The following is a 17,940-nucleotide window of genomic DNA, read 5'->3' as shown; positions in this document are numbered from 1 at the left end:
TCACTGATACATGTGGGGAGCGAAGGCTGGCCCGTGTGGTCTAATCCAACAGACGACCTACTGTAGCTCAAATTGCTGAAAAAGCACAAGAGCTGCAGTTTTGGAGATGCTCTGACCCAGTGTAGCCATCACAATTTGGCCCTTGTCAAAGTCACTCAGATCCTTACGCTTGCTCATTTTTCCTGCTTTTAACACATCAACTTTGCGGATAAAATGTTCACTTGCTGCCTAATATATCCTACCCACTGACAGGTGCCATGATAACGAGATTATCAGTGTTATTCACTTCACCTGTTAGTGGTCATAATGTTATGGCTGATCGGTGTATATACACTCACCTAAAGGATTATTAGGAACACCATACTAATACTGTGTTTGACCCCCTTTCGCCTTCAGAACTGCCTTAATTCTACGTGGCATTGATTCAACAAGGTGCTGAAAGCATTCTTTAGAAATGTTGGCCCATATTGATAGGATAGCATCTTGCAGTTGATGGAGATTTGTGGGATGCACATCCAGGGCACGAAGCTCCCGTTCCACCACATCCCAAAGATGCTCTATTGGGTTGAGATCTGGTGACTGTGGGGGCCAGTTTAGTACAGTGAACTCATTGTCATGTTCAAGAAACCAATTTGAAATGATTCGACCTTTGTGACATGGTGCATTATCCTGCTGGAAGTAGCCACCAGAGGATGGGTACATGGTGGTCATAAAGGGATGGACATGGTCAGAAACAATGCTCAGGTAGGCCATGGCATTTAAACGATGCCCAATTGGCACTAAGGGGCCTAAAGTGTGCCAAGAAAACATCCCCCACACCATTACACCACCACCACCAGCCTGCACAGTGGTAACAAGGCATGATGGATCCATGTTCTCATTCTGTTTACGCCAAATTCTGACTCTACCATCTGAATGTCTCAACAGAAATCGAGACTCATCAGACCAGGCAACATTTTTCCAGTCTTCAACTGTCCAATTTTGGTGAGCTTGTGCAAATTGTAGCCTCTTTTCCTATTTGTAGTGGTACCCGGTGGGGTCTTCTGCTGTTGTAGCCCATCCGCCTCAAGGTTGTACGTGTTGTGGCTTCACAAATGCTTTGCTGCATACCTCGGTTGTAACAAGTGGTTATTTCAGTCAAAGTTGCTCTTCTATCAGCTTGAATCAGTCGGCCCATTCTCCTCTGACCTCTAGCATCAACAAGGCATTTTCGCCCACAGGACTGCCGCATACTGGATGTTTTTCCCTTTTCACATCATGCTTTGTAAACCCTAGAAATGGTTGTGCGTGAAAATCCCAGTAACTGAGCAGATTGTGAAATACTCAGACCGGCCCATCTGGCACCAACAACCATGCCACGCTCAAAATTGCTTAAATCACCTTTCTTTTCCATTCAGACATTCAGTTTGGAGTTCAGGAGATTGTCTTGACCAGGACCACACCCCTAAATGCATTGAAGCAACTGCCATGTGATTGGTTGGTTAGATAATTGCATTAATGAGAAATTGAACAGGTGTTCCTAATAATCCTTTAGGTGAGTGTATATCATGTCTTCACACATGAATTCATGTTTTTAACAACACCCTGGTGAGCGAGTAAGAGAGTATAAATTCATTATGATTCATGGTTATTAAAGGTCTCACCTCTTTCCTCAGTGGGGGTCGTGATGTTCGGTGTCTCCGATTCCTCCGGTTCAGCTGCAGGGCCACTCTCTGCCGGCAGTGCAAGGGGCTGGCGAGCTGGGTAGGGGACCAGGTAGTCAGGGTGCAGCATCACCATCCGGTGTCGACCTCCACACTCTGTAGCACACACCAGTTTCTCCCCTGGCTTCCTTTTCAATGCCGTCAGCTTCTCGAGCCAGGTGCTAGCTTGTTCCCCAGCTTCGAATCGCTGTTGTAGAGCTGCGACGAGGGCCTCGAAGTCTCGTCGCTGCTCTTCCGGCACGTCCAGGAGGGCTTGACAAGCTCTGTCATCTGGAGCCATAGCTAGCTGTCCGACCTTCTCCTCTGGGGTCCATTGCTGAGCCCATGCTGCCAGCTGGAACTAGTCCACCGACCCGTCGTAAAGGACCAAGAATATTTCACATGTATGTGTACGTATACCGGTATTTGAAGAGCAGTGTAGGCACAGTCACAGCGATGCAGAGAGTGGATTTCATGCACAGTCCTCCCCCGAAGTTGTCATAATTTGGTTTGACATGAGTCAATACCACATAAGTCAAGACAATTGATGAAGCAGAAGCCTCTACTCTAAACCATCGTGATAATTTGAGTAAACCACAAACAATTATATTAACTGTAAACAAGTTATTAGCTTAGAGATTTAATTACATGCACCTGTTAAATCGACAAGAGACAATTTATTGTCTCCACATATTACATGTTCTCAACACAATAACTGCTTTGTCTCTCCCTCAAAACAACACCACCTAGGAAACCGAATATACCGTAATTACACGTATACATGGAGTATTAGAATACTGAACTTAGAACATATCGTAATTACTTGTGTAAAAGGAGTATTACAAATACTGAACATAAAAACACCAACTGCAGAATGAAGCTCTGGGGCTGAATGTTGATTAGGTTCACTGCTTATTTTATATAATTCTAGTGCCAGATACACTCATGAAATAGCCAGAAATGCCTGGCAAAGCCCCCTTGGAACCCCCACCAGGGCTTCACCCATGGACCCCAAAGGGGGCCTTGGCAGCCCCCATACCCCTGGCATAGGTTGTAGCACCTTTGGTGCTTTCTTTAGACCTTCTGACTTCCCACTCTCATGTGTTGGAAACAAAACTAATGTGTGTGATGCCTTCTTGCAGTCAAGCACGGAATAGCAAGGTTACAGACGTGCTCAAATCTGTTGGTACCCTTACAGCTCACTGAAATAATGCTTAATTCCTCCTGAAAAGTGATGAAATTAAAAGCTATTGCATCATGTATACTTGCATGCCTTTGGTATGTCATAGAATAAAGCAAAGAAGCTGTGAAGAGATGAATTTTTGCTCATTCTACAAGATATTCTAAAATGGAAATAGAAAAGAAAATAAATAATTGGATTATAGTGATATTCCAAACTAATTAGTTTACTTTAATTAGTATCACATATGTCTCCAATCTTGTAATCAGTCATTCAGCCTATTTGAATGGAGGAAAGTAGTCACTGTGCCGTTTGGTATCATTGTGTGCACCACATTGAACATTGACCAGAGAATGCAAAGGAGAGAGTTGTCTGAGAAGATCAGAAAGAAAATACTAGACAAGCATGATAAAGGCTACAAGACCATCTCCAAGCAGCTTGATGTTCCTGTAACAGTTGCAAATATTATTAAGAAGTTGAAGGTCCATGGAACTGTAGCCAACCTCCCTGGGCACGGCTGCAAGAGGAAAATCAACCCCAGATTGAACAGAAGGATAGTGCAAATGGCAGAAAAAGAGCCAAGGATAACTTCCAAAGAGATACAAGCTTAACTCCAAGGTGAAGATACATCAGTTTCTGATCACACCATCTGTTGCTTTTTGAGCGAAAGTAGCCTCCATGGAAGAAGACCCAGGAGGACTCCACTTTTGATAGAAAAACATAAAAAAGCCAGACTGGACATTGACAAGCCACAATCCTTCTGGGAGAATGTCTTTTGGACAGATGAGTCAAAAAAACAGCTCTATGTTTGCAGATGAAAAAATGAAGCTTTCAAAGAAAGAACACCATACCTGCAGTGAAACATGGAGGAGGCTCGGTTATGTTTTGGGGCTGCTTTGCTGCGCCTGGCACAGGGTGCCTGGAATCTGTGCAGGGCACAATCAAATCTCAAGACTATCAATGCATTCTGGAGCAAAACTTACTACCCAGTGTCAGAAAGCTCTGTCTCAGTCGCAGGTCATGGGTCCTCCAACAGGATAATGACCCAAACACACAGCTATAAGCACCCAAGAATGGATAAGAACAAGTGGCCTTCTACTGTATGAGTCCTGATCTGAATCCTATCGAACATCTATGGAAAGAGCTGAAACTTGCAGTCTGGAGAAGGCACCCATGAAACCTGAGACAGCTGGAGCAATTTGCTCAGGGAGAGTGGGCCAAACTACATGTTAATAGGTGCAGAAGTCTCATTGAGAGCTACAGAAAATGTTTGATTGCAGTGATTGCCTCTAAAGGTTGTGCAACAAAATATTATGTTGAGGGTCACATCATTTTTGTCCATGCCATTTTCATTTGTTTAATTATTTATTATAATTATTTATTATATTATGTTGAAAAACAAAATCAAATGAAAAACCTGATTTCTATTAAACATGGAATTAACAATGGTGGATGCCAATTACTTTTGTCAGTTTCAAGTTATTTCAGAGGAATTTGTGCATTATTCATTTCTTGTGGAGGGGTACCAACAAATTTGAGCACGTCTGTAGCTAGAACAAAAAGTGCACTATTATTTTAGGTATTATTCATTGATTGTGCTGCTGTTCACTTTATTTATTCATTGAGCACTAAAGTAAACAGCAATGAGCTACATATACTTGTTTTCAGGTAGCTACAGAGGCTCTATTGTTATTTATTAATAATTTAAATGCATTTTATATTGAGCCTATCAGGGAGCACTATCCCGATACGAGGATTCCAGGTTAACATAAAAACAAAGTAATAAAGGAGTTGTTATTTGAAGTATATGCGTACTGTACTGTTTCCTGGTGGACAGGTTGAGGAATGTTGCGCATACGCATGCAACAAGTCTTTAGATAACGCCACTGATGTCTGGTCTGTAACAGGTGTTTTGCATTTCTTTTGCTTCCACATTTCCTGCTTTCAGACGCCTGTTTTAGGACAAAAAACAAACAAACAAAAAAACGATTATATATCAAACTGACGGCATTTAACATATAGTTAGATTAAGGACTCTGATTCAATAATTGATCTGATCTGAATATAAATTGAAATTAATATTTTTTTTGTTGAATGCATTTCAATTCACCACTAATTAATTTTAACATTATGCTGACTCTACTTCTACTTGTCCAACATCAACGATCTTGAGGTTGCTTCTTTGGCAATATAAACAAATCACTTCTGATTCCAGGGAGCCACAGGGTCTTTTCATTTCAATTAAATTATTTATTTAGACCAATTATTTGCTTAATCAGTGCTATTTAACCTGTTTTTCAGGTCTCTACTCATTGACTTATTAAGACCCCAAGCCTACATTACATATATTCTTAAGGGACAAATGAAGAGACTAAAATACTCACGCCTCAAGACTTAATTTCAATCATTAAAGCCATGCACAATTTAATTCCTGGTTCTTACTTACTGAAAAGTTAATTAGCTTAATTGTGCTTGATTGGGGAAAACATTGTATGCAGTAGTTCAAAATAATGTTCTACTTAATTTAAAGGAATACAAAAGACACTTATTCTTTTTTATTTTTGACATGACTTAATGAGACTGAAAGATCTGACTATCCTAATACAAGTTGGTTAGAAGAACAATATGGAAATGTATACATTCTAAACCATGTAAAACATATTAATTAGAAACATTAATTTCAAAAGTTTTTTGTCATTATCAGCTTCAGTAGGTAGTATGCCTTTCAATAATTAATAATTACATTGAATCAAAGCAAGGAAGACATTTAAAGTTACCTTTTGGTCGCATCTGACAGGGTATTGGAGAATGCAGTTGGCATTGATAACTTATTTTTATCAAGTTCACATAGAAGGTAAACATCTAAACATTCCTACAATTATGGATAATCTAATAGTAGTAGTATTGTTATTAATACTTGTGATGAGGTCTGTAGTGGTTAGTGTTGATGACAACACTGATAATAGTTTATACTTTGGTACAGAGATGGAAAGGATCTACACATATTTTCAGAATAATCATTCTGAATATGCATATTTTCAGATAAGGCAGTTCACAGGTTGGGTAGGCAAGCAGGCATTGCAATGTAAAAGTATATACTACCACTTTATCACATTTAAAACATATTTCATAACTTATGAACAATTATAAAATTGTATGCAAAAATGCAGTGTAAGATGTTTTACCTATGCATTTGTTTTGAACTGAGTTTGATTTGCCATGGCTTCCCAAATGTAAGTTTAAATTGTGGTTACCATTCATGTATACACTCACCTAAAGGATTATTAGGAACACCTGTTCAATTTCTCATTAATGCAATTATCTAACCAACCAATCACATGGCAGTTGCTTCAATGCATTTAGGGGTGTGGTCCTGGTCAAGACAATCTCCTGAACTCCAAACTGAATGTCTGAATGGGAAAGAAAGGTGATTTAAGCAATTTTAAGCGTGGCATGGTTGTTGGTGCTAGATGGGCCGGTCTGAGTATTTCACAATCTGCTCAGTTACTGGGATTTTCACGCACAACCATTTCTAGGGTTTACAAAGCATGGTGTGAAAAGGGAAAAACATCCAGTATGCGGCAGTCCTGTGGGCGAAAATGCCTTGTTGATGCTAGAGGTCAGAGGAGAATGGGCCGACTGATTCAAGCTGATAGAAGAGCAACTTTGACTGAAATAACCACTTGTTACAACCGAGGTATGCAGCAAAGCATTTGTGAAGCCACAACAGGTACAACCTTGAGGCGGATGGGCTACAACAGCAGAAGACCCCACTGGGTACCACTCATCTCCACTACAAATAGGAAAAAGAGGCTACAATTTGAACAAGCTCACCAAAATTGGACATTTGAAGACTGGAAAAATGTTGCCTGGTCTGATGAGTCTCGATTTCTGTTGAGACATTCAGATGGTAGAGTCAGAATTTGGCGTAAACAGAATGAGAACATGGATCCATCATGCCTTGTCACCACTGTGCAGGCTGGTGGTGGTGGTATAATGGTGTGGGGGATGTTTTCTTGGCACACTTTAGGCCCCTTAGTGCCAATTGGGCATCGTTTAAATGCCACGGCCTACCTGAGCATTGTTTCTGACCATGTCCATCCCTTTATGACCACCATGTACCCATCCTCTGATGGCTACTTCCAGCAGGATAATGCACCATGTCACAAAGGTCGAATCATTTCAAATTGGTTTCTTGAACATGACAATGAGTTCACTGTACTAAACTGGCCCCCACAGTCACCAGATCTCAACCCAATAGAGCATCTTTGGGATGTGGTGGAACGGGAGCTTCGTGCCCTGGATGTGCATCCCACAAATCTCCATCAACTGCAAGATGCTATCCTATCAATATGGGCCAACATTTCTAAAGAATGCTTTCAGCACCTTGTTGAATCAATGCCACGTAGAATTAAGGCAGTTCTGAAGGCGAAAGGGGGTCAAACACAGTATTAGTATGGTGTTCCTAATAATCCTTTAGGTGAGTGTATATGACTGTTTTCTATGGATATTATTAATTAAAAAATAAATACAATTTCAGCAAAACCTACATGTATGTATATCTACTGTCAACTGTAATGTACTGTACTGTAAATTAATGGTGGGCTATTTTTCCTTGCAATTTTTAGCATTCTAAAAATTATACATATTGTCTACCCTCTCATCAACAATGACAAAATTAACGAGAAACAATATCCTTTGTTGTCTACTGTGGTTATCTCATATTTTAGGGCAAGTCTACCTTCTATTTCTGTCTTTTTTCCCTCAATTAGGAGCAGAGGGTCTTGTCTGATGTGAAACCATTCCTTAATGGCCTCCTCAGAAAACAAATAACGTGACCACAGCTCCAAAATACATTGCAGATTATTAAAATAAATAAAAAAGTGGTAAGAAAATACATAGTGCACAAAGAAAAAGCAAATGACCAGACAAACATAAAATCAATAGGACCAATGAAGAAGGCAGTGTTATGCTGCTGATTGAGGGAGGTTACAATTGCTGCTCATCCATACACAAATGGCAGACTCCTTTGTCCTGGTGTGTTTGAGCATGCAGGCATGCTGAAAAATCATTGATTGCCCGAATCTCCATCTCCCTTCCTTTCCTCCACATTCTGCTGGTCTGCCAGTGTTACCAATTAATAGAGACTGTTAGATTGTTCCAATTTCTGGTTGCTTTTAGACACCAATCTCCCATGTTATTTCTAAAAGCTTTCCTGAGACCCACCCAGTCTCTCTCCCTCTCTGTGGTATTTCTGTTGCCTGCACCTTAATAACCCCCTATATTTATCATGTATATAACTTGCAATCACCAAATCCATGTAGCTTTCCTTTCTGTATTTGAATGAAATACTTATACATTTTTAATTACCATTGGTAAATTTAGAATGGATTAATAGATACTCAACCCATACAGCAACAAAAAGTAAACCATCCATTTAACTGGAATTCAGGGTCAATTACAAAACAAAGTTAAAAGGTTAAAGTTAAATCAAAGTTAAATCTGCCCAAATATCATATTTATCTATGTACACATTTACAATAATATATATTTAAAGATCACACAGTTGTCCTTTGTTAAACAATCATTAATAATTATAAAATAATGAAGGCACTCACATAGACAGTCAGCAGGACCCAGCAGGTAAACTGTATTTAAATTGGTTTTGTCCATAGCAGGCTCTCGCAGTTAAAAAGAAGAAAATATTGTGGATTTAATTTGTAAATGAAATTGATATAAAAAAGAGATTGTTATGATTTCCCCACTTAGGCTATTTTAACATTGTGTTTTTAAAATTATATGCAGATTAAAAACTGAAATATTGGTGGAACGGAGCCCATGTTCCTATATATTGGTGGAGCACAGGCACCACGAGCCCATAGAACTCAATGCCTTTGCCACTAGATGTACCATAGATGCCATTTGTGGTCTTCCCTCTGGGACAGGGTTGCCAGGTTTTTCAACATCATCAAGCCCAATTGGCTCCCTAACAACCAATTTTATGAGGGGCAGGTAACTGCTGCATCAACACTTGATGACATGACTGATATTGTTACCCTTTTAAAACATAAGAGCATGCATGTTGTGCAAATAAATGTGATCATTGTATATATTTTGTTTGTACAAGTTTATATTTTCAGCTGTCAAGTGTGTTGATTAAATAGTGAGTTTACAGTACCACAATAATTAATATATCCACTTAAGTCAACAGAAAAATGTGCTCACTCACCCAGCATGGGTTTATACAACCAGCCCTCTTGCTTACAGTGGGGGAAAAAAGTATTTGATCCCCTGCTGATTTTGTACGTTTACCCACTGACAAAGAAATGATCAGTCTATAATTTTAATGGTAGGTGTATTTTAACAGTGAGAGACAGAATAACAACAAAAAAATCCAGAAAAACGCATTTCAAAAAAGTTATGAATTGATTTGCATGTTAATGAGGGAAATAAGTATTTGACCCCTTCAACTTAGTACTTGGTGGCAATACCCTTGTTGGCAATCACAGAAGTCAGACATTTCTTGTAGTTGGCCACCAGGTTTGCACACATCTCAGGAGGGATTTTGTCCCACTCCTCTTTGCAGATCCTCTCCAAGTCATTAAGATTTCGAGGCTGATGTTTGGCAACTCGAACCTTCAGCCCCCTCCACAGATTTTCTATGGGATTATGGTCTGGAGACTGGCTAGGACACTCCAGGACCTTAATGTGCTTCTTCTTGAGCCACTCCTTTGTTGCCTTGGCTGTGTGTTTTGGGTCATTGTCATGCTGGAATACCCATCCACGACCCATTTTCAATGCCCTGGCTGAGGGAAGGAGGTTCTCACCCAAGATTTGACGGTACATGGCCCCATCCATCGTCCCTTTGATGCGGTGCAGTTGTCCTGTCCCCTTAGCAGAAAAACACCCCCAAAGCATAATGTTTCCACCTCCATGTTTCACGGTGGGGATGGTGTTCTTGGGGTCATTCCTCCTCCTCCAAACACGGCGAGTTGAGTTGATGCCAAAGAGCTTGATTTTGGTCTCATCTGACCACAACACTTTCACCCAGTTCTCCTCTGAATCATTCAGATGTTGGCAAACTTCAGACGGGCCTGTACATGTGCTTTCTTGAGCAGGGGGGCTTTGCGGGCGCTGCAGGATTTCAGTCCTTCACGGCATAGTGTGTTACCAATTGTTTTCTTGGTGACTATGGTCCCAGCTGGCTTGAGATCATTAACAAGATCCTCCCGTGTAGTTCTGGGCTGATTCCTCACCGTTCTCATGATCATTGAAACTCCACGAGGTGAGATCTTGCATGGAGCCCCAGACCGAGGGAGACTGACAGTTATTTTGTGTTTCTTCCATTTGCGAATAATCGTACCAACTGTTGTCACCTTCTCACCAAGCTGCTTGGCAATGGTCTTGTAGCCCATTCCAGCCTTGTGTAGGTCTACAATCTTGTCCCTGACATCCTTGTACAGCTCTTTGGTCTTGGCTATGGTGGAGGGTTTGGAATCTGATTGATTGATTGCTTCTGTGGTCAGGTGTCTTTTATACAGGTAACGAGCTGAGATTAGGAGCACTCCCTTTAAGAGAGTTCTCCTAATCTCAGCTCGTTACCTGTATAAAAGACACCTGGGAGCCAGAAATCTTGCTGATTGATAGGGGATCAAATACTTATTTCCCTCATTAACATGCAAATCAATTTATAACTTTTTTGAAATGCGTTTTTCTGGACTTTTTTGCTGTTATTCTGTCTCTCACTGTTAAAATACACCTACCATTAAAATTATAGACCGTCAAACGTACAAAATCAAATCAAATACTTTTTTCCCCCACTGTATATAATATATAATGCGCAAATGTGCAAATTCTAGATATTAATCCCTTGCCCCCGGTCCACCGTAGTTTAGGAAGACAACAGGCCGGTCTCTGGTATGAAAAAGGTTGAGAATCACTGTTCTAAAGGACTAAGTTAATATATGCATATAATGAAGTTTGGACTTACGTGCTGGTGCGCATGTGAAGACCCCTGTGACAGCTGAAAGCTGATGCTGATCAAATGGCAGTGTAAAATGTACTGATGGCATTTGATGCAGATCAAAATGGCAATTTAAAAGCGCCCATTATTCTTGCTTGGCTGCACTCGCATATATATACTTAATAGGTTAAAGGAAAATAACGTAATAGTATTGTAACAGTCACTCTGAACCCTCCCTTATGAGAGACTACTGGAAAGCAGAGGCTAAATAACTATTACTCACAAACAGTATACAGACAATGAGCTCTGACAATGGGAGATGTTCCGCTAAGGAAAGAAAACAGGGAAACTGCTAGTGGGAAAGTCCTGAAATGTTTGTACCTCAATGCCAGGAGAATAAGGAACAAGATGTTAGACCTAGAAGCCACAGTGCTGGCGGGTGACTATGATATTGTAGGAGTGACGGAAACATGGCTTACACAAAATGATGGGGATGAATACAAGCTGAAAGGATACACACAGTTTAGGAGAGAGAGGCAAAATTGAAGAGGTGGTGGGGTAGCATTATATGTCAGAGATGACATTGAGGCAAAAGCACTCAAATTAGATCCTAGTAACGAAACAGTCTTTGTGGATTAAACTTTTGAATAAAAGATCTGGAGGATTAGTGGCAGGAGTGTGTTACAGACGACCCAACTCAGATATTCAGAAAGATGTTGCATTGTACAATGTAATCAGGACTGCATGTAGCAAGGATGTGGCTGTTATAATGGGGGATTTCAATTTCCCAAACATAAACTGGGAAAGCCCAGTTGGGACTACAGAAGCAGAAATAGACATGGTTGAGATGGTAAATGACAGCTTTCTAATTCAATTTGTCAGGGAATCAACCAGAGAGCCTGCATGCATTGATTTGATCTTTTCAAATTACTAAAATAGAGTCAGAGGGACATTAGTTAGAGAACCAATGGCAAACTGTGATCACAATATGCACTTGCACCACCTCAAGCTCAACCTCTCCAAATCGGATCTCCTGTTTTTCCCCCACTCTTCCTCACCTTCTGCTGACCTCTCCATCTCGATCCCCTTGGAATCCACCACACTCCCTCCTTCTTCTTCCGCTAAAAATCTAAGAGTCACCCTCGATCCTACGCTCTCCTACACACAGCACATCACCACGCTGACACACACCTGTAGATTCTTCCTGAGCAACATACGCCATATGCCGTCCCTTCCTCACTCGACGCAGCTGCTCGTCCAGTCACTGGTCCTCTCCCGCCTGGACTACTGCAACTCCCTCCTGGCTGGCCTGCCTGCAACTACTACCTGCCCACTCCAGCTCATCCAGAACTCTGCAGCTCGTCTGGTATTCTCTCTGCCCCGATTTGCACACGCTACTCCACTACTCCACTCCCTCCACTGGCTCCCGATACCGGCATGCATTCAGTTCAAGACATTGACCCTCACCTACCGCTGTCTCGACCACACTGCACCAGACACTCGTCTCTCCATACATTCCCTCCAGACCACTGTGGTCTTCCAGTACCAGAAGACTAACTCTACCTCCTCTCCACTCCCCTTCCTCCAGAGCCGCTCCTTCTCATCCCTGGCCCCTAAATGGTGGAACCACCTTCCCACCTCATTCCGGCGCTTACTCAAGATGCATCTTTTCAGACAGTACTTATAATATTAATCCTTTTAATCCCTGTTAGATAGCACTTCACAGAGTTTTATTATGCTTCTTGCGTTTTTGATTGTTTTCCTCCTTGCCCCCTTTCCCGTAGCCCTTGACTGTGACCCTACATCTTGACAGCACTTAGCTTTTACCGTCCAGGATGTAGGACTTCACTTACTGTACTTGCCTGTGTAAATTGGAAGTCGTAAAATGTATAATATTTTGAATTGCTATGTTTTATGTAAATTGAATTTGTAATGATTGATGCCTTTACTTAACTGTATTTTTGCACTTTGTTTTGCACTTATGTTGTAAGTCGCCCTGGATAAGGGCGTCTGTCAAGAAAAAAAAAAAAAAAAAAAAAAAAAAAAATAATAATAATAATAATAATATGGTGAGCTTTGAGGCATACTTCCAAAAAACAAGGACCAAGGGCCAGATTAAATCAAAACTTTGACCCACCTGCTAATAGAAAACTACAGAACTGTACTCAGTTGCTGCTTAATTTTTAGTAAGATGACACTTTCTTCTAATCATAAATGTGACCACTATGATGTACAGGTTCGTAGTTTGCTATTAGCAGGTGGGTCAAAGTTTTGATTTAATCCGTACCCAAGTCTAAAACAAGGATCTATAATTTTAGAAAAAACTAACCTTGAAGGTATGAGGTGGCAATTAGAAGAGTTAGACTGGGGCACACTGGATACAGATTCTGTTGGCTTCACCTGCTCTGCCCTGTGCGGGCCCTCAGGTGCTATTTGGAAGGACATTAGGCACCCAGACCAATTGTTTGTGTCCTATGGAGCGACACTTAGAAGAGTTAGACTGGAGCACACTAGATACAGATTCAGTTAAAAATGGATGGTTATATTTTAAGAATATACTACTTGAGGCTCAGGAGAAATTTATACCAAAAAACATGGTTTAATAGATGTATGCAACAAAAGGAAATCAGGAATCAGGAAAGCAAAGAGGGAAACAGAAAGAAACATAGCTCTTGGAACTAAAACTAATGCAAAGGGCTTTTTTCAATACTACAACAGCAAGAGGTCAATAAAGGAGGAAGTGAAACAGATAAAGTGCAAAAATGGAAGTATCTTGGAAAACGAACAAGATGTGGCAAATGATCTAAATGAGCATTTCACAGAGGTTTTTACAAATGAAAAAATGGATAACATGCCACAGATTAACAATCAGTCCAGTCAAACTCTAAGAGAGATCAGGATAAATGAGGAGGAGGTACTAAAGGGACTTTCAGAATTAAAAACAAACAAATCACCTGAGCCAGATGGTATATTTCTTACAGTACTTCAATAAATGAGGGAAATGATTTATAGGCCGCTAACTAAAATATTCCAAATGACACATAGAACAGGGGATGTGCCAACTGACTGGAATATGGCAAATACCATACCAATCCACAAGAAAGGGGACAAAACTGAGCCAGGAAATTACAGACCAATCAGTCTCACCTGCATTATTTGTAAAATGTTGGAAAAAATTATTAGACAGAAAATAGAGGAGCATCTTAATGAAAACCATATTCTTGGAGATAGTCAACATGGGTTTAGACAAAGCAGATCATGTCTTACTAATTTCCAAGTTCTTTGAACATGCAACTGCAGCTGTAGATCACATGAAAGCATATAATATGATATACTTAGATTTAAAAAAAGCTTTTGATAAGGTTCTACACCAAAGACTGATCCCTCAAATTGGAAGCTGTAGGCATTCAGGGTAATGTAAGTAGATGGATTATGAACTGGTTGATGTATAGGAAACAGAGGGTGTCGATTAGAGGAGTTGCTTCTAACTGGAGTGAGTTTATTAGTGGAGTTCCACAGGGATCAGTATTAGGGCCTTTGCTTTTTCTAATCAAGTTAGAAAACTTGTCAAATTTGCAGATGATACTAAAATAGGTGGCTCAGCAGATACAATCTCGGCAGCACAGGTTATTCAAAGGGATAGATAGATAATATTCAGTTGTGGGCCGACACCTGGCAGATGAAATTCAATGTGGACAAGTGCAAGGTATTATACGCAGGTAACAAAAATGTCCACTATAATTACACTATGGGAGGAATAGAACTAGACGAAGTATCGCATGAGAAAGACCTAGGAGTCTATGTGGACTCCTCACTTTCTCCATCCAAACAATGTGGAGAAGCAATAAAAAAGGCAAACAGAATGCTAAGGGTATATTGTCAAAAGTGTAGAATTTAAAACAAGGGAAGTAATGTTAAGACTGTACAATGCACTAGTTAGAGCTCATCTGGATACTGTGGACAGTTCTGGGCTCCATACTTCAAGAAAGATATCGCTGCTCTAGAGGCAGTTCAGAGGAGATCAACCAGATTTATTCCAGTTTTGAAGGGAATGTCCTACTCGGAGAGACCGAGGGAACTGAACCTTTTCACCCTGGAACAAAGGAGACTATGTGGGGACTTGATTCAAGTCTTCAAAATCATGAAAGGCATCAACCACATCAAACCACAGGAGCTTTTCCAGATCAGCAGGGACACACACACCCAGGGACACAAATGGAAATTGGGCTTCAAGGCATTCAAGATGGAAAACAGGAGACACACAGAGAGTTGTCACAGTCTGGAACAAACTACCCACCGATGTGGTTGAAGCTGAAAATGTGGGAACATTTAAAAATAGACTGGATAGGATCCTTGGATCACTTGGTTATTAATGGACACCAAACAAGCACGATGGAGTAAATGGCCTCCTCTGATTTGTAAACTTTCTTATGTTCTTATTTGTTAATCCATGTTAATTCATAATCCCAGAGAAATCACTTACAAAACCAAATTTGTGATTTTGAAAGTTTACAGTTACTTCTTGTGATTAAATAAGTCCATTCATCTTGGGCAATGAATATTAGCTAAGGAACCATACACATTGCAAGGATGTCTTCATGTTTCAAAGAACCAATAAGGGGTGGAATGCCTAATGTTCTTAAATTTTTTTGAAAAACATTTTCTGTTTACCACATTTTGAACTGTTGAAATGTTTTCCTTCTTCTGTTTAAATTAATCACTTAATCCTATTTTGTAAAAGTTTTCTAACATTGCTTCTATTAAAGTAATTAAATATGGAATACTGACTTTCTGGGTCCCATAACTTACAACCTACTTCCAGATCCATTACATGTGCAAAATGCTTACACTGTGCGATTCTATAAAGCATTCATTACATGTTAAATGCCATAGAAATATATTTTTCTTTGCATAAAGGCTGTGTTTCCCATTACTTTTGTTTTCCTTATGAGTTTCCAATGCTGTCATAAGCTTTGGAGGCAGGGAAGTATGTCGATCATGACTCCTATAAGCTGATGTTTGAAACTGCAGATATATTAGCCTTGTAAAAGGGTCTAGCCCTTTTTTTAAATAGTGATACGATCTTGTAGTGTAGTTAATCAAGTACAGATTTATGCATTTCATATGTAAAACTTTCATGCTAGTCATTAAAGAATGACAAATGTTTTAAGAACATTAACAACCTAAAGTGTTAAATATGTGAATACAAAAATAATACACAGTACACAAGCACAGTAGGCCTGCAGCACATTTATATAACCAAGCAGTGAATTTAGTGCAACTGGCATAATCTGAACCTGCAGGTGTCCCAGAGGCCACAGGAGTCGCTGGTGTGCGATGTTATTTCAAGGAGTTTCCAGCTGATTTCTGCTCACCTGACCCTGGAGCCACTCAGCTAAGTGTGTGCTATGGGAACTGCTGGTTAAAGCCAGACAAGGCACAGCAGGCATTTGAAACTAGTTACATCTTGGCTATTTGACACATACAACACTCTGGATGCACCACTTGGATGTTTGTGTTACTCATCTGGTTTTACTTCTCCTTCTTTCTACTCAGAATCTATTACATTTGTAATTAATTTCAATTTAAGATTGTACAATCAGCTGAAAACCCTACACAATTATCATGCACTATTCAGATGGCAGTCTTTGACAGTCAATTAGTCTACATGATGTACATATTATGAAACTTCCAAAGTATTTTCTGTTTTAATGAAATAACACCCCCACCCCCCCCTCGAATGGAAGTTATATTGATCAAGTTTACACCTCCTTACTGTAATCATGTTTCTGTGTCCTCAGTCTCTTATCTCCACAGGATGCAGAAACAGAAGCAGTGGGTGATGGGAGCTATCATCATGTCCCTCTTGGCTCTGTCTGCAATGGCAGCGGAAGCTGGCAAAGCGGACAAACAAGGTGAGGAGTTGGAACAGTAAATGTTTGGCAATGTAAATCATTCAGAAATTAGACAAAATCTAACAAAAAACTAATTTTTCAGATAAACATTTGTATTTAACTTGTAAATAACCAACAAATACTTACTTCTTATCATAGGTTCAAAAGTGTTATAAAACAACACATGACAAACTCAAAGGATTAAAACATATTGACCTTACCAAGGTAAAACAACAGTAACATATAAATCAACCTCTTATAGATAGGACCTCTGGTAACAGGACAAAGAATATGGGTGTGTTTACTTACCAGTCTGGAGTATAATCTGTACCTCAGTAGGCAAGAAAGAATCTCATATATCAAAACATGCCCATTGTACCCCTCGATGATCTAATACCCATAAGTCAATCACTAATTTACTGCCAGGTGGCCATTCACTTATAACTATGTTTTTTTTTAAATAAATCAATCCAGTACATGTAGGAATATCAGAATGTTGCCTAGCTAGCATAATCAAAACAACTTCTTTGTTTGGATATGGGAATGGGGGGGGGTCAATGACGTGCAGCGCTCCATTAAGATGGATACATATTGCAAACAATGTAATTAAACTAGTAATACATAAATAATAATTTAAAAATACTTTAGAAATAGCTTAATTTTCTAAATATTATTTTTATTCGGTAAAAACCAGCAGAGATTCCTGTTGGCAGAATATATTTTTTATTTAACTTTGTTTAAAAATCACTTTAATTACAAGCACTGAATTGCACTAATTCCTCCTAGAGACCACACATGCATAAAAAGACAAAGAGGAGCTAGCACGGCTCTAAGGTTCTAAGGTTTTATGCATCTTTATGTGTTGCTATAGTGCAGCAGTCCCCAACCACTGGGCCGCGGACCAGTATACATTCGCTACCGGGCCGCACGGAAAGGATAAATATTTTTAATCGGTAAAATAAAACAATAATTATATACAATTATAGGCTATTTGTGCAGTAATTACATTGAACTTGCTGTAGTCTGTTGGTCCTTTTCTCACCACTCTAATATCTGTCACGCCCACAACAGTTTACAGATTTTGAACATGAGTAATGCGCACGCCGTGAGTTCATCATGGTCTGCTTGAGCTGTCAACTTCGTACTAGCTAGCTACGTTAGCTGACATGAATAAAAACAAACAAACGTCGCTGGAGAGCTTCTTCAGAAGGGGTAAGGGAG

General features: G+C 39.9%; 1 protein-coding gene across 4 annotated transcripts in view; it reads left to right on the top strand.

The window, feature by feature from the left end:
* ptn (pleiotrophin) overlaps positions 1–17,940 on the top strand; it is a 124,320-nt gene that overhangs the window by 50,213 nt on the left and 56,167 nt on the right. For 3 of the 4 annotated variants that reach the window (XM_066724616.1, XM_066724619.1, XM_066724618.1), the window contains exon 2: positions 16,627–16,740. In XM_066724616.1, coding sequence (XP_066580713.1) covers positions 16,644–16,740 — 97 coding nt within the window. In that variant the 5' untranslated portion in view covers positions 16,627–16,643. The remainder of the gene's footprint in view (positions 1–16,626; positions 16,741–17,940) is intronic. The other variant, XM_066724617.1, reaches the window with a different exon arrangement.

The sequence above is a fragment of the Amia ocellicauda genome, chromosome 15 (assembly GCF_036373705.1).
Source record: "Amia ocellicauda isolate fAmiCal2 chromosome 15, fAmiCal2.hap1, whole genome shotgun sequence".
Taxonomy (NCBI): domain Eukaryota; kingdom Metazoa; phylum Chordata; class Actinopteri; order Amiiformes; family Amiidae; genus Amia; species Amia ocellicauda.
This window is presented reverse-complemented; position numbering and strand designations above follow the sequence as displayed.